The sequence below is a fragment of the Balaenoptera borealis genome (genome assembly GCF_965194805.1).
Source record: "Balaenoptera borealis genome assembly, chromosome: 9".
NCBI lineage: Eukaryota > Metazoa > Chordata > Mammalia > Artiodactyla > Balaenopteridae > Balaenoptera > Balaenoptera borealis.
In genome coordinates this window covers 2,343,008-2,369,318 of record NC_138873.1, presented here as the reverse complement: position 1 = coordinate 2,369,318, position 26,311 = coordinate 2,343,008, and the positions used below count along the sequence as shown (strand labels likewise).

Here is a 26,311-nt window from a genome sequence, read left to right as displayed (position 1 = left end):
ACTCAGCAGCATTCACGATATTAGGGGTACAGCAGGTCTGTAGGCAGCTCGCATATGCCTTTCAGCTGAACCTTTTCTGCACCCGGGTCAGCCTCCAGCTGTCAGCGCTGAGATGACTTGGTGCCAGCTTTGGCTTTTACCGGCCACCACAACGTCCTCCGCTTCGGCCACCGCCCCCAAAGCCGCCCGAGGCCCCGCCCCGCGCCCGAGGCCCCGCCCCGCGCCCGAGGCCCCGCCCCGCCGTGACGGCGGGCTGCGCGCCGGCGCCGGGAGCGTGGGCTGAGCCGCGTTGCCGCGCGCCGTGCGGGCTGCGGCAACCGTCGGCCGTCGGCGCGGCTTGGGCGGTTGTCTTGGAGAAGCAAGATGGCGGCGACGGCGGCCGCGGTGGTGGCGGAGGAGGACACGGAGCTGCGGGACCTGCTGGTGCAGACGCTGGAGAACAGCGGGGTCCTGAACCGCATCAAGGTTGGGCGGGAGGCCGGGGGGCCGGCGGAGGGGAGGCTGGCCGCGGGCGTCACAAAGGGGCGCGGGGCGCGTCCGGCGGGCCGCCCGGGCTGGGGTCCGAGCTCGCGGGCCACCTCGGGGGCGGTCCGCTCTCGGGTCGAGGGTCTCTCCCGGGGAGCCTCCGGGCCGCGCGGCGGCGAGCGGGTGGGGGGGCCCGGCCAGCCTTCGTCGGAGGAGGCCGACCGCGGCGTCCGGTGGTCGAGTCGCCCGCTACCCACCCTGGTCCCGTTCCAGGCCCGGTGGTCGCGTTGCTCCCCGCCCCTGGGTCTCCCCCGCCCCTGGGTCTCCCCCGCCCCTGGCCTCAGCTGCTGGGCAGCGAGCCCCCCCCCCCGCTGGCGGTGACGAGCGGGTGGCGGGCTGCTTCTCGGAGTGTACTTTGCAACCTCGACGCGACCGATGGGCGTCATGAAGGCCCGGAAATCAGGACCGCAGCCAGAGTGATGGGTGCTGACCGTGCCAGGGGGACAGACGGTGGGCACGGGGCACAGAGAGCTTGCGCCCCTCCGTCAGGACGTCTCGGGACGGCTTCTGGCCTCTCTTCGCACCTGCCTGTTGAGCGTTATCATCTTGCTAGTTTTCCTGTTGCCTTTTGAAATTTCAGCTGGTGAGCTGCTTGTCCTGAAAATGTCCTGAGATCATTTTTGTTCCTTTACCCCCGCCCCCCGCTTTTTTTCAAGGCTGAACTCCGAGCAGCTGTGTTTTTAGCGCTAGAGGAGCAAGAAAAAGTAGAGGTACGAAATCTACAAAGTTTAATGACTGTATTCGTTTATTTTTAATTTCTAATTACTTAAAAGCCACTCGGAAACACTGTTTCGAGGAGTGTGTAGCCAGGGACAATTTTGAACTAAGGATTAAGCTTCTTTACTGTTGGGAGAGGGTCACGATTATTCTCTTTTCATGTATATTTTAGGGTTTTGGAGTAATCTAAAGAAAGTCAAGGCACCACAACTCTAACGCCAGTAGTAAATCTCATAGATCTCTTTCCTTAGGGGAAATCCAGAACACTTGAAGAAACGGTTTCACAGTCAGTGGGTTTACTGCGGGACCCCTTAGAACCTTTAATATGCTGATATGCACGTAAATCCCCACCGGGTGGGAGGAATATCGTATGCAGCTTTTCTCCAAGTTTTCCGGTCACCCATTTATTTTAAAATCATGTAGTCTTTCTTATGTCAAAGGTCCTGTCACGTCTGTCTGTATAAGTGTATTTAGTTTTTTCTCTCTACGGCAAGTCCTGCCACCATCTTGAGTAAATATCGTGGCCAGCAAGCGTTACTCCATAATCAAGGCCTTCAACTTCCTCTGTGACAAATCAGCCTCTTCTCCTCCTCACTTGAGACCTAGGTGCCTTGCTCCTCTTTAACTTCAGGAAGGTCTTCAGTTCTTGGCTCTTCTGTGTTTTTCCAGACATCAGTCTTCTCTTAGCTGCCTCTTGTTCTTAGCTGGTCTGGACCCCGTGGTCCATATCTCAGAAGTCCTCCCTACCTTGCCTTCCAGCCATACTTGATTTGGGGAAAAATCTTAAGGGTCATTTAGTTGAGCAGATTAACTCCCCTCCCCGTTTGTGTCCGTCTGCGCTAGAGCGGTCAGCCCGCGCTGGACTGCTGACGTTCCTGGTTGGTGGGTCCAGCCTCCGTGAGGTCCGGAGCTGGCTGACCCGGAGTCTCGTCTCTGCTCAGCAGCTCCCACTTCACCTTCACGTTAGCCTCCGACATCACGTTACAGGTAGGCTAGGAGGCTACATCACGTTAGCCTCCTAGCCTACCTGTTTCCTTCACTGTTGACGGACGGTCTTGTCTCTCCCTTCACTAGATAATAGAAGCATCAGATCCTAACTTCTTGTGTCCTCCCCCGCAATCTGTCACTCATCTCAGAAAAAGCTCCCCTGCATCTGTGTTCATCTGTTTCTCGTTCCTTCCTGCTTTAGTAGAGGCGACGCTATCTTGTCCAAGAATAATCACTTTCTCTGGGTTTTACCTTCTAGGTGTCACTGTCAGTGCCTCTTCTATACGTTGTTATCTTTGGCCTCTCCCTTTCTCCTGGCTCTTCTGTTGAGCACGGAAACATGTTTACATCTCTCTCAAGGAGAGAGCTGTTTCCCTTGACTCATGTTTTGCTTTTTAATACCTCTGCAACTTTTTTCCTCAGTTTTGAAAGACTGTGTCTCTCTTATACCTTTCCTTATGCTCCAGGCACCCTCTAATTCATTAACATCTTAAATCCATCACTACTACACCTAAGTAATTTCTTTTGCTGCTGTCAAGAAGAATCTCCTAATTGAGTATATCTCAGTCCTTACTTTAGCAAAAAGTAGTTCCTGTAGTGATCAGTAGTTATAGAATGGGTTTAGCCATCATTTTGTGAGTGACAGTATTTAATTTAATATCTTTGCCAAAAAATTGAACTTTAGTCTACATTTTGTAGTGGTTTGGGGATAAATGTATAACACTTAAAATATTTCATTTTTTAACAGAACAAAACTCCTTTAGTCAATGAGAGCCTGAAAAAGTTTTTAAATACGAAAGATGGTAAGATGTTTGTTGTTGTTTATTTTGTCTGTCTCTGAATTTTCAAATCTTGACTCCATTTGGGAGAAATGAGGAATTTCAGATTATTTTTTGAAGTATCCGATTCTTGTAGGTTCTCATTTTAAATTGTATATTATTGTACAACTGAGTTGCCATTAAATATCAGTGGTCATGGGAAATTGTTGGTTAAAGCCAATTTTATTGTAAAAAGCTGATTTTACTGTGAAAAGCAAAACACTCATCCATTTATGAAATGTCACATTGTGTTACTGATAGTTCCAGACCAATGATCCTAATGAGGAAATGGCGGAACTGAGATGTTCATCACTTAATTGTATTATTCAAGAGAAGAAATTTGCAATTTGAAACATTGAGAAACTTCTTTTCTCCCTTTACTGTAGTTATCTTACTTCCAGTGTCAGTGAGGAGGTCTCGGGTTCCTAAAGACCCTCTCTCACCTTCTCTTTTGCTCTTTGCAGGCCGGCTGGTGGCTAGTCTCGTTGCCGAATTTCTTCAGTTTTTCAATCTTGACTTTACCTTGGCTGTTTTTCAACCTGAAACTAGCACAGTAAGAATGATGCTTTTTACGACTGTCTCTGAAACTGCCTTTGATACAGATGGGTTCATTACAAGCTGAAAGTTAACATAATTTGACAACTTACTTAGAGTGTCTTGTATAAAGGTTATATTTTATAGTTGATTATCTGTTTTTCTCAAAAGCCATCTGAGCTGTCAGATAGCGGGCACCAGTGTCCCTGCTTCACATAACTTGACAGAAGTGTTGTTATAGAGTTAACTTGTTCTGCTCTAAGCCTGTACCTGGTAACGGAGACTTTGAATGCAGAGACTTGGTAAAAGAAATATATAATTCTTAAAAATGGACTTTTCATTCCTTAGAAAAATGGCCTCTTTGAGTTTAGAGTTAAGCTCTGAAAATATTTTTCTTTAATCTCTGAAAATAACTTTTCTATATTTTGGTGCATTTATACTTCTTTATATCTTATTTCTTTCCCAGTTTCAGGGTCTCGAAGGTCGAGAGAATTTAGCCCGAGATTTAGGCATTATTGAAGCAGAAGGTACGGTGGGTGGACCCTTATTATTAGAAGTGATCAGACGCTGTCAACAGAAAGAAAAAGGGCCAACCAGTGGGGAAGTAAGTACAGTCCTATCCTTTGTTACCTGTTTCTGTTTTCCAGTCATTGCCTGTCTAGTGCGGCCACGCAGATTAGTGCATACATAATGAGTCGGGTTTAAATAAAAAGAGGTTATTCCTTCAAAATAAAACAAGACATACTCAGAGATTGTATAAATGCACATTTTGATGAAAATTGGAGATGTGGTAGCTCTGAGGCTGCTGCTGCACCTGTTCTGGGAGTGACATCAGACCAGGGAGTTCAGGGGCTGGGCTGTGTGGAGCAATCCCAGCTCCTCCACTAACTACCCTCCGGCCTTGGGCATGCGACTCCCCTCCCCGGGCCTCCTTTGTAGATGGGGATGGTAGTCTTCCTCGCAGGCGTCGTGGGGCTTACACGCGTGACTCAGTACACGCGTGACTTAGTACACGCGTGAGTTAGTGCGTGTGAAATGCTGAGAACCTCAACTGTTGGCTGTTACTTTTACTACTATTTTTAAACATAGAAGGGCTGAATTATAGGCTAGTTAACAATTTTTTGAACTTAAAGCCTTTTTTAAACTAGGCTTAAAACTTTAAGCTGTTGATTTTTACAGTTTCTAAACATTTTCATACTTTGTTTTTTTGATTAGCCATTGTCTTTCTTATCCTTTCTTTTTAGAAATCGTGCTAAGGAGATTAATGGTCTGATTTCCTTTACAAACATTAGTTTTACATAAAGATACTGTTTCATGGATGTAGACAACATCATAACTGTTCCAGATACCTGGTTAAATGTGTGCTTTTAGTCAGGTTGGTCTGTAGGAATGTGGAAGGTAATGGACTTTGGACTTTTGATGCTGGAGAAGAAAACTAGCTGTGGATTAGCCCACCGAACTCAGTGAAGCTTTCACCAAAAGTGCATTTTAACCCCCCCTTAAAAACAAGGTTGCTGTGCCCACATCTTTTCAGTCTTTTCTATTCATGATTGCTGAATTAATTCAGCCCTTTGCCTATTTCTTCCCTCTTTAAACATTACAGTGACTATGTAATGGCAACTAAATAATCTCCAGGTTCCTCAACTTTAAGATCCTGCATGATGTGGCACCAACCTGGCTTTCGAGCCTTATGCCTTTTTTTGAAATGTGCAACCTTGTGCTTAGGCCCGGTGGAACTTACCCTTGAAAGTGGCTTTTGCTTTCTTGCCGTCCCCTTTTTCCCATCTATTCTCCACCCGGAGCAGTGCGTCCTCTCCCACACCCAGCTGTGCAATGTTACCATCCACGTTCTCTCTTTTTTTTTTTTATAAATTTATTTATTTTTATTTATTTTATTTTATTTTTTAGCTGCGTTGGATCTTCGTTGCTGCGTGCAGGCTTTCTCTAGTTGCAGCGAGTGGGGGATATTGTTCGTTGCGGTTGGCGGGCTTCTCATTGTGGAGGCTTCTTTTGTTGCGGAGCACGGGCTCTAGGCACACAGGCTTCAGTAGTTGTGGCATCAGGCTCAGTAGTTGTGGCTTGTGGGCTCTAGAGTGCAGGCTCAGTAGTTGTGGCGCACGGGCTTAGTTGCTCCGCGGCATGTGGGATCTTCCTGGACCGGGGCTCGAACCCGTGTCCCCTGCATTGGCAGGCGGATTCTTAACCACTGTGCCCCCAGGGAAGCCCCACCATCCATGTTCTCTTGACTCTGACTTTGGGGATGTTTTCTCTTGTTTTTACTCACTCCCTCCTGGCAGCCCCTGTAATTTAGTGCCTCATCCCGCGTAGTTGTAACAGTTACCTGTTTTTTTTTTTTAATTTAATTTTATTATTATTTTTTTATACAGCAGGTTCTTATTAGTCATCTATTTTATACATATTAGTGTGTACATGTCAATCCTAATCTCCCAGTTCATCTCACCCCACCCCCCCTCAGTTACCTGTTTTTATGAGAGTCGCTTATATCTACAAATAACGCAACACCAGGAGCCACTTTTGGAATGTACTCCTGTTTTTTTTTTTTTTTTTTTTTTTTTTTTGCTGTGTGTTTGTCATATATGGCCTTTATTATGTTGAGGTAGGTTACCTCTATGCCCACTTTCTGGAGAGTTTTTATCAGAAATGGGTGTTGAATTTTGTCAAAAGCTTTTTCTGCATCTATTGAGATGATCATATGGTTTTTATTCTTCAATTTGTTAATATGGTGTATCACATTGATTGATTTGTGTATACTGAAGAATCTTGCATCCCTGGGATAAATCCCCCTTGATCATGGTGTATGATCCTTTTAATGTGTTGTTGGATTCTGTTTGCTAGTATTTTGTTGAGGATTTTTGCTTCTATATTCATGAGTGATATTGGTCTGTAATTTTCTTTTTTTGTAGTATCTTTGTCTGGTTTTGGTATCAGGGTGATGGTGGCCTCATAGAATGAGTTTGGGAGTGTTCCTTCCTCTGCAATTTTTTGGAAGAGTTTGAGAAGGATGGGTGTTAGCTCTTCTCTAAATGTTTGATAGAATTCACCTGTGAAGCCATCTGGTCCTGGACTTTTGTTTGTTGGAAGATTTTTAATCACAGTTTCAATTTCATTACTTGTGATTGGTCTGTTCATATTTTCTGTTTCTTCCTGGTTCAGTCTTGGAAGGTTATACCTTTCTAAGAATTTGTCCATTTCTTCCAGGTTGTCCATTTTATTGGCATAAAGTTGCTTGTAGTAGTCTCTTAGGATGCTTTGTATTTCTGTGGTGTCTGTTGTAACTTCTCCTTTTTCATTTCTGATTTTATTGATTTGAGTCCTCTCCCTCTTTTTCTTGATGAGTCTGGCTAATGGCTTATCAATTTTGTTTATCTTCTCAAAGAACCAACTTTTAGTTTTATTGATCTTTGCTATTGTTTTCTTTGTTTCTATTTCATTTATTTCTGCTCTGATCTTTATGATTTCTTTCCTTCTGCTAACTTTGGGTTTTGTTTGTTCTTCTTTCTCTAGTTTCTTTAGGTGTAAGGTTAGATTGTTTACTTGAGATTTTTCTTGTTTCTTGAGATAGGCTTGTATAGCTATAAACTTCCCTCTTAGAACTGCTTTTGCTGCATCCCATAGGTTTTGGGTCGTCGTGTTTTCATTGTCATTTGTCTCTAGGTATTTTTTTATTTCCTCTTTGATTTCTTCAGTGATCTCTTGGTTATTTAGTAACGTATTGTTTAGCCTCCATGTGTTTGTCTTTTTTACGTTTTTTTCCCTGTAATTCATTTCTAATCTCATAGCGTTGTGGTCCGAAAAGATGCTTGATATGATTTCAATTTTCTTAAATTTACTGAGGCTTGATTTGTGACCCAAGATGTGATCTATCCTGGAGAATGTTCCGTGCGCACTTGAGAAGAACGTGTAATCTGCTGTTTTTGGATGGAATGTCCTATAAATATCAATTAAATCTATCTGGTCTATTGTGTCATTTAAAGCTTCTGTTTCCTTATTTATTTTCATTTTGGATGATCTGTCCATTGGTGTAAGTGAGGTGTTAAAGTCCCCCACTATGATTGTGTTACTGTCAATTTCCTCTTTTATAGCTGTTAGCAGTTGCCTTATGTATTGAGGTGCTCCTATGTTGGGTGCATATATATTTATAATTGTTATATCTTCTTCTTGGATTGATCCCTGGATCATTATTTAGTGTCCTTCCTTGTCTCTTGTAACATTCTTTATTTTAAAGTCTATTTTATCTGATAATGAGTATAGCTACTCCAGCTTTCTTTTGATTTCCATTTGCATGGAATATCTTTTTCCATCCCCTCACTTTCAGTCTGTATGTGTCCCTAGGTCTGAAGTGGGTCTCTTGTAGACAGCATATATACGGGTCTTGTTTTTGTATCCATTCAGCCAGTCTATGTCTTTTGGTTGGGGCATTTAATCCATTCACGTTTAAGGTAATTATCGATATGTATGTTCCTGTGACCATTTTCTTAATTGTTTTGGGTTTGTTTTTGTAGGTCCTTTTCTTCTCTTGTGTTTCCCACTTAGAGAAGTTCCTTTAGCATTTGTTGTAGAGCTGGTTTGGTGGTGCTGAATTCTCTTAGCTTTTGCTTGTCTGTAAAGCTTTTGATTTCTCCATCAAATCTAAATGAGATCCTTGCCGGGTAGAGTAATCTTGGTTGTAGGTTCTTCCCTTTCATCACTTTAAGTATATCATGCCACTCCCTTCTGGCTTGCAGAGTTTCTGCTGAGACATCAGCTGTTAACCTTATGGGAGTTCCCTTGTATGTTATTTGTCGTTTTTCCCTTGCTGCTTTCAGTGATTTTTCTTTGTCTTTAATTTTTGCCAATTTGGTTACTATGTGTCTCGGTGTGTTTCTCCTTGGGTTTATCCTGTATGGGACTCTCTGCACTTCCTGGACTTGGGTGGCTATTTCCTTTCCTATGTTAGGGAAGTTTTCGACTATAATCTCTTCAAATATTTTCTCTGGTCCTTTCTCTCTCTCTTCTCCTTCTGGGACCCCTATAATGCGAATGTTGTTGCGTTTATTAATGTTGTCCCAGAGGTCTCTTAGGCTGTCTTCATTTCTTTTCATTCTTTTTTCTTTAGTCTGTTCCACAGTAGTGAATTCCACCATTCTGTCTTCCAGGTCACTTATCCGTTCTTCTGCCTCAGTTATTCTGCTATTGATTCCTTCTAGTGTAGTTTTCATTTCAGTTATTGTATTGTTCATCTCTGTTTGTTTGTTCTTTAATTCTTCTAGGTCTTTGTTAATCATTTCTTGCATCTTCTCAATCTTTGCCTCCATTCTTATTCCGAGGTCCTGGATCATCTTCACTATCATTATTCTGAATTCTTTTTCTGGAAGATTGCCTATCTCCACTTCATTTAGTTGTTTTTCTGGGGTTTTTTCTTGTTCCTTCATCTGGTACATAGCCCTCTGCCTTTTCATCTTGTCTATCTTTCTGTAACTGTGGTTTTTGGTCCACAGGCTGCAGGATTGTAGTTTTTCTTGCTTCTGCTGTCTGCCCTCTGGTGGTTGAGGCTATCTAAGAGGCTTGAGGGGAGGCTCTGGTGGTGGGTAGAGCTGACTCTGTACTCCTGTTTTTATGAGAGTTGCTAGTTGATTTTTTTTTTTTTTTTTTTTGAGACAGTGAAGTAAGGAAGCAAGTCAAGGGAAGGTAGAAAGAGTAGATCTTTGAGAATCCCAGGACAGTGTTAGTGTGGCGAGTTGGGAAAGCAGAGTGAGAAGGTTAAATAACTTCGGAAAGGAAGCTTGGGGGCATGTTTAAATGCGGCCTGAGTATAGCCTGTTCAAGGTGTTTGGGTAAAATACTCAGCAGGTAATTAGAATCACAAGTCTGTTTGCTTTGTGTTTTGGTAAAATTTGAAGAAAATCTAATGAGGATATTTATATTAATAGGAAGAAATAAAAGTGCCAATATTGTATAGTGGTTTTAAATGCTGATATTCTGTTGAGGTATAATTGGTATGTTCATGCTTTATTTTTAAATGTGTTTTAATGTAAACTGTGAAATATTTCAGGGTGCGCTAGATCTGTCTGATGTACGTCCTCCACCGAAGTCCCCAGAAGGAAAAACAAGTGCACACAGTGCCCCCAGTAAGGTGAGTGGGCTGAGGCTCCGCGGGGCTCTGCTTTCTGTCGCTACTCTTGTTACAAGTTTTGTTGTTGTCAAGGTGCTTTTTTGTCTTTGATGAAGTATATATTTTAATGTTTATTTATTTATTTATTTAGAGAGTCTCCTAAAACTTTAATAAGCTCCTTTGGGACCATTATGCAAGACAATAGGTTTTTTAAAATGCCATGTAAATATGCTCTTAAATTTTTTTATCAACAGTTTATATGTTGAGCCACATGAGATTTGGATCTCGGTACTATACTTTCCATTTTTAAAATACTGAATTTATTAAAAAAAAATTTTTTTAATTTTTAAAAATTCTTTTGCTTTGATATTGTTTTGAATATTGTATCGTAGAAAGAAATATGCTGTTAAATAACAGAATTGTAGGATATTTGGATTCATTTGGTACTTTGAATGTTTTGTCCTTCAATTAACAAGGAAATTTACTTTTCACTTACAAGTTCCTGTAATTTGAGAATATCAGGCTCCAGAATATAGAATTGTTGTGTTGAATACTGTAGACAGGTGCCCAGATTTGGAATTGTAAATCACAATGATTTTTTTATACTAATGAGCTATTTTAAGGATTTATAAAAAGTCTGTGCACTCTGGTTGTATTTGTATGAGCTGTTAAAGTTAAGGCCTTCTGATCTCAGGGATTTGGATTAACGGAGAAAAAACTGTGTGGAACACTTGAATGTAAAATCCAGGCTCTCTGTACTAGTAGGAATGGATAGAAAGGTGGTGGTCTGGAAGGGCATCTTCCTGTGCCTGGCTGAGCACAGCACGGTGGCTGGACCAGCCCGTCTCACCCAAGGGCGGGCTGGGGTCTGATTGTGCTGTGGGACTTCCTCTGACTTCTGTTTGGAGAGGTGCCGTGGAGTACATCCCCAGAGTGGCTCCTGGGGCTGTGTTATTCGTAGACACAAGTTGTGTCTTTTTAAATTAGGTGAACATCTGGAGGGCAGCAATTGTACTGCTAGGTTCCTTGCTTTTCCAAATGCCTGGGCATAGACACCAGTGAATGGTTCCTGTTGCTGTTTATTGCTGGTTCTTTGATTTTGTTGCTCCTTTTTATTTTTTAGATTTAGAAATCAGAGGAATGCTGTGCCTGGGGAATGAGGCTCTCACGCTGCTGGTAGCTGTTCTTTTTCCCGAGGCCTAGTTAGCCTTTCCTAATAGGGTCGCTTGGTCTTGGAAGCATTTTTCCGTGATGCTCATTGGAGGCTGGAACCTGCTGTACAGGGAGAACGAGGTCGTGAGTGAATCTAAAATTCACTTCAAATTAAGTGCCAGATATAAGAGCCTTAGTAAAAAGAAAGGTTTGCTTTCTGTGAAAATATCTGGCTTTAGAAGGATTAAAATTAACCATATTCCAAAATACTTATTAATACCTATAGTATTGAGTTATTTGGAAGTTCTCTTTTTAGCATATTATTTTCTAAAGCATATTGGCAATACTGATTTTCCACATATCGTGTGTCTTCAAGATAAAATGTTAATGTCTGTTTTACATCTTTGTATGCTCGCTACATAAAAAGAGTTTTAAGCTCTGTCATGAGAATTATCAAGAGAATCTTAAGTTTTAAGTCAGGAAATGTTGCTCTAAATACAGAGGAGTGATGGTAATTTTTGAGGTGTCTCCAGGTGGTCCCTGCTTCTACCACCTTCTGATGGCTTTCAGCTTCACCTGGGCCCTCGGCCAGCATCACAGGCCTGCGGGCGCAGTGAGCACTTGCGGACACCGCAGCCCGTCTCTAGCGGGGCTGGATGGGGTCTGTTTTAAGGCACGGCATTCTTTTGGCAGTTAAACTGCAATTCCCCTGTAGTCCTACCGGATCTGGATTTGGGATTCCAGCCCTTGCCCCACCCTTTTCTCGCCCGCTTTCTTCTCTCTCTGAGGTCTTTGAGTGGCTCGGGGGCTCTAAGAAGGGCCTACACATCAGGGCGCCTCATCGGTCTGGAGGGCACTAGGAGTTCCGGGAAGGTGGGGTCAAGCGCAGGGTCCAGCCGGGCCCTTAGAAGCTGGCTTTGTGTCCTCCCGGGGCAGGAGCGGTAAGGCCAGGGCAGGTCTCAGCGGAAGCTGCCGAGGCATTCAGGCTGGCTTGCGTAGCGTGCTGCTGGACGGAGCGGGAAAGGAGTGGGTCTCCGCACACGGGAGCTGAGCGGGGGTGGGCTCCGGTCCCTACGTGTAACCCCGTGACTGGCGGACAGAGGAGTTAAACATGAGCTGAACCACTTTAGGAAGAGTGTTAAGAAAAGACTAAAACACTGGATTTCAAAGTGAAGCACATTAGTTAGATTTTCCATTTTTAAGAAATTTTCTAATAGGAATCTTTATTGGTTTGGTATGAATTAGTTTATTTTTAAAGATTTATACTTTGTGGTAAAATGTCATTTTATTCTCATGCTCAGATACCAAGGTATAAAGGACAAGGTAAGAAGAAGCCAAGCAGGCGGAAGTCTGGTGCCAAGGTAACGCGGGAGGGCCGAGGAGGAGAGCGGCCTGGGCCGGGCCGACCGCCGGCCTCACGCGGGCCTCCTCGGGCGCTGAGTTCCCACTGGCCTAGGGTTACGTTTCCTTTTGAAATGTCACTTTCTTTTATCTGTGATCAGAACATGCCAAAGTCATGGTGACGTAAAAGAAAAAGTAGTTTGACTTTCAGTTTTTATCCAGGTGAAAATCATGGTGTTGTATTTTAAAACTCTGCTCTCGGTTTTTCTTTGAGAATTCCTTGTTTTTTGGGCAACAAAAACAAGTAGAAGACACTTACTTTCCTCTTGAATGGATGGTCACCTATGTATCCTTAACATTATGATTTTTATCTGAGGTAACTAGAACATCAGACTACTTTTTGGATAAGTTCCAGTCGATGAGTAAAGGCCACCCCTAGTTTCCTTCAAGACACTTGTGTTTGTGTTGAGCAGCTTGTCAGCCCCTGCACGTCTGTTAGCCTTTCTGAGCGCTGCCTCACAGCAGACTCACGGGGGCACGCTGTGTCACTGCCTTGGCTGCTTTTTTTCCTTCCCAAAAGATCTCAAAATTCGACTAAGCTAGTAGATGAACTGCTTATAAAATTTAAGTATTGGAGTTCTCAGAAGCATTAATTATCTGTATAGTTCTTACACTTATTTAGAATAAGATCAAGTTATTTAACGTTCAATTCTGTGAGAATCACTAGTCCTTGTTGAGCCTAAGTTTATGTATAGATTTTTTCGCTAAGTTGAGGACTTCCAAAATTAAAGGGTTTTGAAAAATTGTATTTGCTGTGTTAGCTGGCTTTAGTTCTAGTGGTTTCAATGGTAAGTTCCTGTTACTATATTTGTTCACACTATTCTTTATGCACTACTACATGAGAAGATGTTTTAAAATGTATTCGAGTATGTTTGAACATTTACATAGTGGAAGTCTTTGTGTGTTAAGTGCTGGGGGCAAGACAGATTTAACATGGGTCCTCACTTAAGCAGTTTATGGTCAAATTGGAGACGTGAGACAGACCTTAAGAAAAATAATTAAGCAGATAAACTAGCATGTTTTTTACAGATGTTTTAAGTCAGTTACTTGTACTTTTTAAAGTATATTTCGTAATATTAAATTAAAAAAATCTTGTTGGTGTCATGAGTTTTAAAGAAGTTAAAACATTTGAAAGAAGTTGATACGTAGGACCAAAGCCACTAGGAGACACATTTCACTTTGTGTGCTGGACGCAGCGGCGGGGGCCCAGACACGCCCTCCCTCCCTCGCCCTCCCTCTGCGGGTGACTGAAGAGTCTGCACAGGCCTTATTCTGGAGCTGCAGGCTGCAGGTCGGGCCCCTTTTATTTCACGATTCCTCAACAACTTGGAAACCTTTTCCCTTCTACTTCCCTGCTCTTGTTTCCAAACTGCGTCTATAAGAAGTCTGTGTGGTACCCAGCCCAGTAGAGGAGCCCTTAGCCCTCCCTCCCTCTGCCTTCCTCTTTGGCCCTGTGCATGCAGCAGGGTCCCAGTACCCTTAATAGCCTAACTTTCTTAACATCTTAATAATCCAAATCCTGAGCTGCATCTGGTCATGGCGGTTGTCCACAGCCAGGTCCAGGGGGAGCCGTTCACAGGGTAGGTAGTGGCACCGTCGGGTGGGCAGAGCTGGGAGTGGTAGCCCAGGGCGCCCAGCAGGAAGTGTCTGTGTCTTACTGTTTCTTTTGCCTGCGGGAAGGCACAAGTATTAACTGCTCATTCAGAGACTTCTGGCTGTTTTCAGAGAAGCTATATTCATATCAGAAATAAACTTTAAAAAATAAGTTACATGTATAACTGATTTGTACTTAGTATTGTAAGCCCGTTAATATGCAAAGCAAAAGCTAAGGGTTTTGAACTAATTTAATTTGAGTAAAATAAAAGTTACGTTTCTTTTTGTTATTGTTGTAGGACAATAAAGGATGCTAGAAGTGTTAGAATACAAGGTGCATAAATATTAGACGGGAGGGCATTTCTTTAACGAGTTAAACATTTTAAATGTGCATTAACACTTCCAAAGTATCATCTGTAATAATCTGTTTTGGTGTGAACCATTTTATTGTACCAAGCATGGTGCTAGTTGTCTGAAAAAAATAAATGCATTTTATTTATTACAACAGACTTTTGGTAGGCTCCACTAAGGTTTTTACCATTCAGTTGAAAAAACTAAATAAGGTATTAGATGGTTTTTGTTTGTTTTTAACACGAAGCTGTTTTAATCATCACATTAAATGTAGCATGGAAGGTTATCCTTTCTTTTCATAATCGATTTTTAGGTGTTTTAAAACTGATTTGTGTTGAGGTATTTTTTTGCTTCAAGTGCTTAATAAATAACATTTCTTAATTTGTTCCTTGTTTTCAAAATTCTGGGATAAGCCCAGCTTTATGTTGATTTAGGGCGGTGATGGGGATCACGTGCTGTGTATGTTTGGGAGCGTGTGTTTCCGCATCTTTTGCGGTTGCCTTCGGGTTTTTGAGCTGTAGAAATGATCCCCGAAAGTATAGTCTCACCTTAGGGTTTTCTAGATGAACAAAACAGTGTTATTCTGTACACACACACACACACACACACACACACACACACACACGCATACACACACCCCCCACCCCCTAAATGAAGGAATGCATGTGGGTGAACAAGATGCCAGCACTTGGCCCATAACCTGTAATGGCGCCTGGCCTTCTGCTTCAGGTCCCAGACCTCTTGTCCGCTGAACCTGTGAGCCGGCGGCACAGGCTAAGAGAGCAGAGCGGCTGGACAGAGGGTGATCTTCAGGCCGATTTCACAGCCAGACATTGGTTCTCATGTGCATCTGTAGGAATTACAGATTGTTTATATACAGCATAGGGATAGTGTTTCTTTAGAAAAACTGAGTTTTTAGAAAGGGGCTTGTATGTTTGCTTTGTGGTTTTCAAATTCCACAGTGTTTACTTTCTAGATAAGTAAATTAAACCTTTAAATATATGTGTGTGTTACAATGATAGTAAAACTACTTTTCTAAATAATTCATTAGTAAGTCATGGGTCACAAACTGCCTTTGGCGGAGTCGGGGAGGGGAGCTGCAGGCTGAAGTATGGGCGGGGAAGAGAATTAGAATTGCACAAATATTTTTGAATACTTTTGCAAAACTGGGATGTTTCTTTGGTTTTGCTGTTCCTCTGTTATGAACAGTGCAGATTAAGCCTTTAGTTTAGAAAAACAAAACTATTTTTTCCAGGTTTTTAAGACATTCTACTGATAATTCCGTTTTTGGCTACTGGAAAATTGGTAGTTATTTCTCTGTGAAACTTCTTTATGATGCTGATTTGCTGTTAATCTAGAAATGATTGAAATCTTGAATGTGTAAGTGTACTAGCAGAAAATTAAACATACCCTAGAACTTCCTTACAGTTTGGGGTCCTGGCGTCCATCCAAGGGGTTACGCGACTGCTGTGGTGCTGTGGAGCAGGCCTCCTGCTGACCTGGAAAGACCAGACTTTGTTATGTTTTATTATAGTTACCTCTCAGGTCCTAGGGCTGCTGTAACAACGTACCACAAAGTTGGTAGCTCAAAACAGCGGAAGTTTACTGTCTCACGGTTCTGGAGGCTGGAAGTCTGAGATCAAGGTGTCTGCAGGATTGCCTCCTTCTCAGGCTGGGACTCTGTTCCCGGCCTCTCTCCCAGCTTCTCGCAGCTAGTCCTCGGTGCTCCTTGGCTTGTAGACACATCACTCCAGTCTCTGCCGTCACGTTGACGGGGCTTTCTCCCTGTGTGTGCCTGTCCTCTCTTGTTGGGACACCAGGAGTATTGAGTTAGGGGCCTGCCCGCCTCCACTGTGCCCTCTCCTTAACTGGTTACATCTGTAGTGACCCTACTTGTAAATGATGGCACATTCTGAAGTACTACTGGGTGTTAGGACTTCAATTTACCTTTTGGAGAGATGCAATTTAACCCATAATAACCTCCAAGGCCTCTGAGGTTGTCCAGGGAATGAATTCTAAGGCATTGTCATAGGAATTTTTTTTTTTGCATTTGCATTTCTTTATTTTAAACAATTCGTAATCTTAGCTGTTTAGATTTATCCTGAGTCTTAATTTGTCCACATCTAGGTGATGGAGGCTCAAGTAACTGAAGTTTATGTGTATGAGACTTGTCTTAAGCCATGATAAAAGTTTTTAAACAGATCCCAGTCTATTTCAGTTTCAATTATAAGAAATAGACCTTATCATTTTCACCAGACCAATTCCTCTTCCTGTGTTCTCAATATCAGTTGATAGTCTCCAAAATTGAAACAGGGAGCCATTCTTAAATCTCACTTCTCTCGCAGATCCCATGTTAAATCCATTACCAAGTCCTGCTAACTTGTATATACTTGTCTGAACTGTCCCGTCTAATTAATCCTTATTCCAGCTATCAGTTTCCTCATTTGCAAAATGGGATGATATTGTGTAATTCTTGTAAGCATTATTATGCCAGCTTTACAGATAAAGAAATTGAAGCATAGGGAGATCAGGGCCTTGTGTAAAGTTACATAGAAGAGTTGGGATTTACACACAGCATCCAGCTGCTTCTGCAGCTCTAGTTAAATCCCTTGTACCTTTTTTTGGGTTACTCAAACGGCCTCCTAACTGTTTTCCTCTTTTAAGAGTTTTGGCTCTTCTAGTTTGTTCTTTACATAGTCACGTGATCTTTCTAATATGCAAACATGACTCCTCTGTGAAATATCTCTGTGATCTAGGACCTGTCTTGCTTTATTCTGCTGAGCCTTGCTTTAACTTCACACTTTAGCAGTTCTGAACTCTTCGTGTTTCTTGGTGCATATCTGTTGTTTCTCAATTTTGTGCCTTTACTCTAGCTAATCCACTGCCTAGAATACCCTGTCCTTAACTCCTGTCTTCAAAGTTCTATTAATTTTTAAAACTCAGCTTAGACATCTTTACCTCCAAGAAGACATTTTAAAGCTTCCTTTTTTCTAAGTTTGTATTTGGTGTCTCTCTGTACCCCGTGTATATCTCCATTATTAAACTTACCATTTAAAAATCTAAAAAATAAGAAAATAAATAGATCCCAGGGTATATGTGTCGTGAGTTGATCTGTTGATGCTCAAAAAATTTGGACTTTCTCCATGAAAATTGCTCTTAAAGTTTTGCAGTACTTTTGCTTCAATCTACAAAATGTTTTGATAAATGCTTCTCCTCTTAGTGTGGATTTTTTTTTTAATAGTAAAAAATATTTGGAATTAAGTTTAGTGAATTCATTAGTAACCTGGTTAGGTAATGGTCTTTTTGATAAAATATGAGCCATAGTTATAAAGTAATGACACGTTCCTATGTGATTTAGAAATTGATTTTGACAACGCTTCGAAAGCAGATTGAGTGTTTTTAAAGTTTAATTTTACCCCATAGATAAATAGAACTATAATTTTAAAACAAATTATTATTTTAAAAAATATGTATTGCGTTGAACATCATAATGTGCTACTCCATGAAACTTGTCTGCCTAAAATTAGCCTTTTGTTCCATAGCAAGACTAAAACCTGTCAAAAATAATCATGGATACATATTAGTTATTAAGTTCAGATAGTTCATTATATGGACTTAAATTATGTTGCTGTGAATTCATGGTGAAGAAAGACTTTGTTGGAATAATTATTGTTTCCTGTAATGTGCTTTACATTTGTATTTGTCCGTTTCATGTCAGGTATCCTTTTGAATTTTCTCAGGGATGTTTTGAAGGAGACAGTCTTTCACTGTCTCAGTATCTGTAATCATAAATGTGTTTAAATAGCACAAGAATGCAGGGTATTTATTTCCGAATGCATATTCCTTTGAAAAGATATAAATCAGTTTTTAAAACGTTTATAAATCAGAAGTTATAATGGGCATGAATATACTTAAGAAATACATAGGGGGATGGTGCTTCTCTATAATTGATAATAATAGGAAAACTTCAAGAAAGTTATTGGGAAATTTGAAAAAGTGTCTGCTTCTTTGAAAATATCCTATGTTGTCTAAAAGGGTGATAACTTGGTATTTATTTCTCCAGACATCTCTTTTTACAACCATTGATGTATCTATATTAATAACATATGGAATGTATAGCTCTATACAAGGCCCTAAAAATTGTATAGCATATATCTTACCTGCTGTCAACTAATCATGGCCTCTAATTAGTGTAAAACTATAAATGTATATCTTACTGCATAGTACCTTCTGTCTATACACAGATTGAAAGTGCAGTCATCCTTAGTGTCTCCTTGAGTAATTTCTAACCCGCATTATTACCACTTTTCCCCAGCTGCCCATCCCTTTTTTCTTACCTCCTAGTAATAATTTGACTTGGAAAAGACTGCTACGGTTCAATTCTTGAGGAAATTCATGCCTGAGAACATTAAATTCCTTAAAATTATATGGTTAGTAGTGGAGTATGGACTACATTACACGTTCCGTGTTTCAGGAGAGTGCTTGCCTCACGCACTGTGGCGTCTTACTCAGCCCTGCTCTCGGTAGCGTGAAGGCTGAATCTTGGGAAACTGTCGTCTTTAACCTATAAAAACTACAGTTTCATGTGACTCAGCCTAATAGCAGAGCATAAGCCTTTAGAGCTAACCTCTGGAATCAGACTTCGATATCAGACGCCTTTACTCCCCGGCTTGGCAAATGACTGCAGTGTCTCTACATCTCCTTTTTCATTTCTGCAGAGAAAACAGAACCTGCCCCACACACCATAAGGTTATTTTGAGGATTAAAATGAGGTAACACATGGGAAGCATTTGAAGACTTTCCATAAATGTTAGCTACTTTTATTATTACTATCATGATATTTTGGTTTTGTTATTATTTTTATAGTTGTTGACATAGAAGTGTCTAAAGACAAAAAGAAATCTGACCAAGGATAGAATAAAATTAGGTTGTGAGGGTTAGGGCTACCTGAAAACAAGAAAATACAGTGTGCAGTATATTTTCTGCTAACATCACCAGATCAGTAGGACGGGAGTAAAAATGCTTGAGAATTTGGTGCATTGGTTTCAGGTATATAGAAACATATACATCAATACATGCATCCATGGACGTTTAAGGGAGGTGTGGAATAGGGAGTTACTCTGAAAGTTTGAATTAAGACCAGTGATATAACTAGCAAAACTTTACTTTAGAAATGTGAACGGTAAAGGCGGCATCTTTCACCTTGATGTCCATTGTATGTGGCACCGGATGGAAAACTGCTAGTTTTATTGATGACCACTTTGTTGTAATGCTTGGTTCATTTATGTGATGAACTAATGATGATGAACTAATCTTCCTTATCTCCTTTGTTAGTAATGCTTTTTATTTGCGAGTTGAAAACATATTAAGGTAATTTATGAAGCAGTGATATATATGTAAGAGGAAATGGGGAAATTTGTTTATAAATGGGCTAGGTGAAGGTATTTCCATTTAGGGAGGGAGGAGAGGAATGGTACAAAACATGTTTGACGTTTTTCCCCTTCAAAAGTTAGTTATGCTCTGAAGCCTGGGGATGAGCTGGTAGATCCGGGGGGGGGGGGGTCCCACTGCACCTCACGCAGTTGCAAGACCCCACGTGTGTATGCGCGTGCATACACAGAATTGCGTGTGTTCACGTGACTTTTTTATTATTTAAGAGGGCTTATTAAAGTTTTATTTCGCCAAGGAGACCTTTTCTCTTTCCCTCTCTCTCTTTTTCTAGAAGGCCAGCAATGATGCTAGTCAGAGTGATACCAGTATCTCATCATCAGAACCAAAGAGCAAAAGTAGTCTTCACTTATTGGCCCATGAAACAAAAATTGGATCCTTGTTAAGCAACAAAAGTCTAGATGTCAAAGACGAAGCTGGTCCTTGTCCAGATGAAGATGATATGGAAGGAGATTCTTTCTTTGATGATCCCATTCCTAAACCAGAAAAAACCTATGGTTGGTGAGTAACCTGTGCTTCTATATTATCAGACTAGCGGCTTAAAAATAGAGTTTCTAAATGTTTTATGTTTAAGAAATAGTGAGCTACCAATAGTTCTGTAATTATTGAATTCGTAAGTCTGATTTTGTGTCATTAAATCCTTTTGTGTTGTAAAACAATTCCAAGTTTTGAAGGACCTAGATGTTAATGATTTCAGCAGGTAGGTTTGTACTGAATGCCTGCCGTATGCCAGGTACCGTTTCAGTGTTGAAACAGGCAAGATCTCTGCTTCCGAGAGCTCGTACTCTGGACGGCAGCAGCAATAAGTTAAGAGTCACCAGGTGCCGGGTCGCGTAGGTGCAGCCCGTGTTGCAGGGACTGAGAGAACTGGACGGCGGAGGGCGGGAGTGCGGGTGTGGAGGGCCGCCGGCTCTCAGTAGCTGGCGGAGAAGGCCTCACCTCAGGGGCGAGCTTACGGAGGGGAGAGTAGGCCAGGCGTTTAGCTGGGCCTCTGGAGCCCCGCACAGGCCGAGGTGTGTGGTGTGGCAGGTCCGAGGCCCTGTGGCGAAGGAGCTTGCAGGAGGTGGAGTTGGGCCGGGGCCGGGAGCGACCGTGGCAGGGCTTGGCTTCGCTCTGCGGGGCCCGGAAGCCCCGGGGCTGTGAGCAGCAGAGTGGCCGATCCGACCTGCGCCGTGACAGCGTCGCCTGGCTGCTGGGTCTCCAGGAGGGGAGCCGTTAGGGTTATCCAGGTGAGAGATGATGGTGGAAGTGGTGAGAAATAGGCGGTTTGGGATGTGTTTTGAGTTTGGATCCAAAAGGATTTGCTGATAAGTGTGAGAGAGGAAAAGCAGTATCAAGGGCAGCTCCGGGGTTTCCGGGCTGAACAACTAGGAGGTTGGAAAGGCCGTTTACCGAGATGAAGGGCAGGGGGAGCGAGGCTGGGTTGCACAGGTGGGCCGCCTGACGGCCCAGAGCTCACTCTCGACCAGTGAGTTCCAGAAGGTTGTCAGTGCAAAGGTGAAGTCTGTTTACAGGTGTGGGTGCGGGCGTTCAGGGAGAGGTCTGGGCTAGAGGTGACAATTAGGGAGTCATCAGTCTTAGCTGAGGTCGCAGCCGGGAGACTGGAAGAGGTCACCAAGGAAGGGGCACTGCAGCGGGAAGGGGACCCAGAGAACCGGAGAGAGAGGCGTCCTTGGCGGAGGAGGCCCGAGTGAGCAGCTGAGTTAAGTTCTGCTGAAAGTCCCCCTTTGCGCTTAGCCACACGGAGCCCCGATGCCCCTCGCGGGCGGTGCCGTCGGGTGGGGCTGGGGCGGTGTTAGAGGGTGAGCGTGGGCTCGAGGAAGCCTGAGACGAGAGGACCGCACGTGGCAGAGTGATCTCCTGACGAGTTTCCCGTGCAGGGCGCAGAGGGACACGCGGTGGCTGGAGGGCGGGCGTGGGGCTGAGAAACGTTAAACTGCGAAGAACAGTAGCACGGGCGTGTGTTGATGAGAATAATCCGCTTGTAAAGAGGAAAGATGAACGAAGTAAGAGCGGGAGAGTGCTGCATCTCCGTGCCGGGCCGGAGGAGGTGAGAGCGCGCCGGGCCGGAGGAGGTGAGAGCGCGCCGGGCCGGAGGAGGTGAGAGCGCGCCGGGCCGGAGGAGGTGAGAGCGCGCCGGGCCGGAGGAGGTGAGAGCGCGCCGGGCCGGAGGGCGAGCCTGCGGGCCGCCGGGCGCTGCGCCGCGCCGCGCCGCGTCCGCTGCAGGCTGGCAGTCAGGACCGTGTGCCGAGGTCAGCTGCTGGCGTCATTTGCGGCCCGCTCTGCAGGGCCACGTCTGGGCTCTCGTGGTGGGCTCGCCAGCGCCTGCTCTGTCCCTTGCCTGCATCTCGGGGCCACGGAAGGGGCTTCTGATAAAATCCCAGACAGTGACGCTGATGAAGAGGAGCAGTTTAATTTGTGAGATATCACACACAGTTCTAGAGAGAGGGGATGACTTCCTGCATGAATTTGCAGTGATTCTTAGTCTGTTTTGCCTTGCCAGGTATACTTCATGATTTTGAATCTGTGAAATGTATATTCTTTATTTCCCAGCTCCTGTGTTGCCTATAAGATATATTCAAGCTGCTTATGTTTTAATGGCAGAATGTAAGAATCCCATTTAACTGTACGCTTGTTTCTTGCTAGGAGAAGTGAACCTAGTAAGCAAGTAGGAAGCCTTGCATCGCTCTCGGACGCCCCCCCCTTAAAAAGTGGACTCAGCTCCCTTACTGGAGCTCCTTCATTGAAAGACTCTGAAAGTGAGTGTCTGGAAGTCCCTAGGTTTGCTGACTGAAGACATGGACTTTGAAGGCTGATGATATTTTTTTCTCTAATTAATTAAGTAGTGTATGATCATTGTTTATTTTTTCAGAAAAATATATGTAAAATCATAAAAGTAGCCCATAATTTTACTACTCAGTGATATTTTCTGTTAATATTTTATTTTTAAAATTTCTTTTGAGCGTGGTCATATTCTCTATATTGTTTTGTATTCTACTTTTCCTATGCCATGGGAATATTTTTAGGAAATGGACTTTTTAACTGTCTTCTATAATAAATAGACATTATAATTTTTAAGCCATCTCTCTTTTTTGGACATTTAAATTGACTTACGTAGGATTTACTTACAATTAATTTTTAAAACTTTGTTTCATAGATTCTGTAGATAGCACAGTAATCATCGTAAGAATGTTAAAATACTATTGTCCCTTTAGGGATTTGGATCAGATGTATCTTTTTATATGCAGCAGAGGTAGGGATTGTTAGCTAGACATGGAATGGCCCTGCTACTGCACACAGATGGTGACAAGACCAAGGATGTAAAAAGCAAAGCCTTAAACATGTAATCATGCAGATGAGCTTTGTATACTATATCATAGTAAATATAGGATTTTTAAAAAAAATTTTTTTCTGCCTTTATTTTATTTTATTTTATTTTATTTTTAATTTTTAAATTTATTTATTTATGACCGTGTTGGGTCTTCGTTTCTGTGCAAGGGCTTTCTCTAGTTGTGGCAAGTGGGGGCCACTCTTCATCGCAGTGCGCGGGCCTTTCACTGTCGTGGCCTCTCTTGTTGCGGAGCACAGGCTCCAGACGCGCAGGCTCAGTAGTTGTGGCTTACGGGCCTAGTTGCTCCGCGGCATGTGGGATCTTCCCAGACCAGGGCTCGAACCCGTGTCTCCTGCATTAGCAGGCAGATTCTCAACCACTGCGCCACCAGGGAAGCCCCGTAAATATAGGATTTAATTGGCAGAGTGTTTAGAGTATAAATGTGCCTCCTTGAGTAGATCTTTATTAGGAAATTGCTGTGGGGTTTTGCATAATCTTGTAGTACTTACTAACCATTTTGTGTTATGTGATACCACTGTAGTAGGATTTCCCAGGGCACATAAAGTAAACTAGCCGTGCGTCTGTTAATTCGGCCCAGTTTCCCTCTTTTTCTCCTTTCCCGTGGTATGGTCACCTTCAGTGAAGGAATCCAGAATGTCATGATCATGTCACACTTAACACTGACTAGGAAATAATGATTTAGAGAGGGCATTGAGAACTGGGGACTGAAGAAATAAAAACCAATGAGGAGATCAGTTTGGTAAATGAAATAGCGATTAAATTGAAGCAAAATTTAAAAGTTCAAAGGAAAAATAAAACTGATGAGAATAATTAACTGTAGTCCGTGAATTCATACCCAGTAGGGCTTCTTATAGAAGGCTGATATCTGATAGTTGGGTAGAAAATGATTTTGATGGTCAGGTTCCAATAAAGAGTAGTATGGCTACGAAAAGGATATGTAACAGTGTGGTTAAGAAAGGGATATGGGATACATGGTGTAAGCATATTCTATTGTGTAATGCATAATAATGCATCATGCAGTGTAATTAATCACAGTTTGTAAGTTTCTTCTTAGTTTTCGGTTATGATGTCTCAACAAACCCTGTACTGCAAAAAAAAAAGTTGACATGGTTTAGAGACTATTATATTCTAAAAGTCAATTTAATGTGAATATTTTTTCCTGTTCACAGGTAAAAGGGGAAACACAATTTTGAAAGATCTTAAATTGGTCAATGATAAAATTGGATCACTTGGTTTGGGTAAGTAGATTTCCAATTTCAGTATCGACTGCTTTAAGGCGATTATTTTTTAGAATAAAATCTTAAATGCAGTGTCAGTCAACCTACCGTGAGCACCTCATGCACAGACGGTTGGACGGTTTTTATGTATCCAGGATTACTCTGTCGGCCAGGGGTGGAGGGAGCAGTAACCACAGCGGATTCTGTCCTCGTGGGGTTTAAACTTAGCAGGAAGATGGGTGTTAAACAGGTGCCTTACGGGTACTTTGAGTGTTAGAAGAGTCAGGCCGCGGCGTTACGGAAGCGGGTAGTAGTTTGAATTAGCCTAGCCTTGGCGATGGGGGAGCCTCTCCCAGGAAGTGACTGCTCTGCGAGACCTGCTGGGGCAGACAGAGGGGAGAGCCTGCCATTCGGACCGAGAGCACAGTGCGTGCCGAGGCAGAGGCGCTTCCCTGGGGCTGGCGGAACGTGGTCCGGGCCCCAGGGCGTCAGTCTGATGGGGATGGATGTGTAACAGGAACTCTGGGGTGTTGCGTCCTGTTCTGTGGTCTGGAGCAGCAGCGAGAGCGGTACTCCTGCAGCAGCAGGAGAAGCCTCCGAGTGCCCTGGGCCACTTGTGGGCACCGTAGCGCCCTCAGAACCTTGACGTTTCTGGAATAAGGTTTTAGAGCACAGTTTAGTTTGGGAGACAGAAATATTAGTCAAAGGCACTCGTGTTCACAGACAGGCGCTTCACATGTTTAAAGCACGAGTTGGCAAACTCTTTCTGTAAAGGGACAGAATGGGTATTTTAGACTTTGTGGGCCACACGTAGTCTCTGAGTATTCTTTGTATTTTTACAATCATTGAAAAATGTAAAAGTCATTCCTAACTTGCAGGCTGTACAAAAACAGGTTGTGGGCTGATTTGGCCTGCAGGACAGGCTTGTATGTGTAACCAGAAAGTCAGAGGCTAATGTTAGGTTCCAGCCCATTATTCAGTGACTATTTTGTCCTTGAATTGGCTACAGAAGCTGGAGGAAGGTGGGGGAGTGGTTAGTTTCCCCCAAATCCAAACTGCAGCCCAGCTGTTCTTTTTAATGATGCCATATAGTTCAGTAGTGTAGTTTTTGAAGGAAATGTATGTGTCTAATTGTAGATAAATTGTGAGGTGTGTTTATATAAATATAACATATATATCTTTTCTTAAACTTATCAGGGACTGGAGAAGAAGATGACTATGTTGATGATTTTAATAGGTAAGAAAAATGGTTGGACAAGAAATACATAAATTGTAAACAATTTCTGAACAGGAAAGTATGACAAAATTACATTGGTGCTTATTTTAGTCTTTGATTCTCTCGTTCATATTGATTGAAGGTGAATGGAAGATAGTTAATCCAGAATTATACATTGGACTTTGAAGCATGTTTTTGATTTTACATTAGAATAAGAACATCTGTATTATGTGCAGGGAACTTGATAAGAACAAGAAAAGGAAATAACATTGAAGGGTTGACTCAAGCCGGTAGAAGCAGTCAGGCCACCGGATTGCCAGTGCTTTCGCTCTCCCCTTTCTGATCTCAGTGGTGGGAATTGTCTACATTCGGCTTAAACAAATTGCCCTCTCAAATTGTTTTTCTGATTCACATGACATTTCTTAATATTATGTTTCAGGTAATTTTTTTATATATGTAAAGAAAATATAACCTATGACTTGGCTAATAATTAATTTGGAAGTAATATTTGTTGTAGATATGATTAGAAATTTTAAATCAGAGTCTGAGAATTTAATGTAACTGATAGTTTTTTACCCCAATTTAGAATTTGTGTTTACTTTCTAACATATTATACAGTTTTTTGAGAGATGAAATTTAAAAAATCTGGGTTTGCTTCTTTCATGCCATTGTGACCATAGTCACTATTATGAAGCTTAGTGTTCTCATCTGGTAAATGGACTGGACTAGTCCTGCTGCCCTTGCTAAGTTATTTTAAGGCTCAAGTGAGATGAGATGTCTGGAATTAATGACGTGTAATAGTTTATTCTATTTTATTTGAAGAATTAAAATAATTACGTGAAAGACTGAAGAATGCTAGTTACTCTCTCTAAATGTTTATATTCAAAG

At 42.4% G+C, this 26,311-nt stretch overlaps 1 protein-coding gene across 4 annotated transcripts in view; it reads left to right on the top strand.

Moving 5' to 3' along the window:
• The first annotated feature begins 255 nt into the window (after positions 1 to 255).
• The window catches only part of CEP43 (centrosomal protein 43), a 29,454-nt gene continuing 3,398 nt past the window's right edge, over positions 256 to 26,311 (top strand). For 2 of the 4 annotated variants that reach the window (XR_014248476.1, XM_082405325.1), the window contains exons 1-11: positions 257 to 465; positions 1,182 to 1,235; positions 2,978 to 3,032; positions 3,512 to 3,600; positions 4,048 to 4,185; positions 9,634 to 9,714; positions 12,147 to 12,206; positions 19,913 to 20,139; positions 22,285 to 22,397; positions 24,160 to 24,228; positions 25,405 to 25,444. Coding sequence is in view for 3 of the 4 variants with exons in the window: in XM_082405325.1 (XP_082261451.1) it covers positions 364 to 465; positions 1,182 to 1,235; positions 2,978 to 3,032; positions 3,512 to 3,600; positions 4,048 to 4,185; positions 9,634 to 9,714; positions 12,147 to 12,206; positions 19,913 to 20,139; positions 22,285 to 22,397; positions 24,160 to 24,228; positions 25,405 to 25,444 (1,028 nt within the window). In the remaining variant the exon portion in view is untranslated. Of the gene's footprint in view, positions 466 to 1,181; positions 1,236 to 2,977; positions 3,033 to 3,511; positions 3,601 to 4,047; positions 4,186 to 9,633; positions 9,715 to 12,146; positions 12,207 to 19,912; positions 20,140 to 22,284; positions 22,398 to 24,159; positions 24,229 to 25,404; positions 25,445 to 26,311 lie in introns of all 4 variants that reach the window. The other 2 variants (XM_082405327.1, XM_082405326.1) reach the window with 2 other exon arrangements.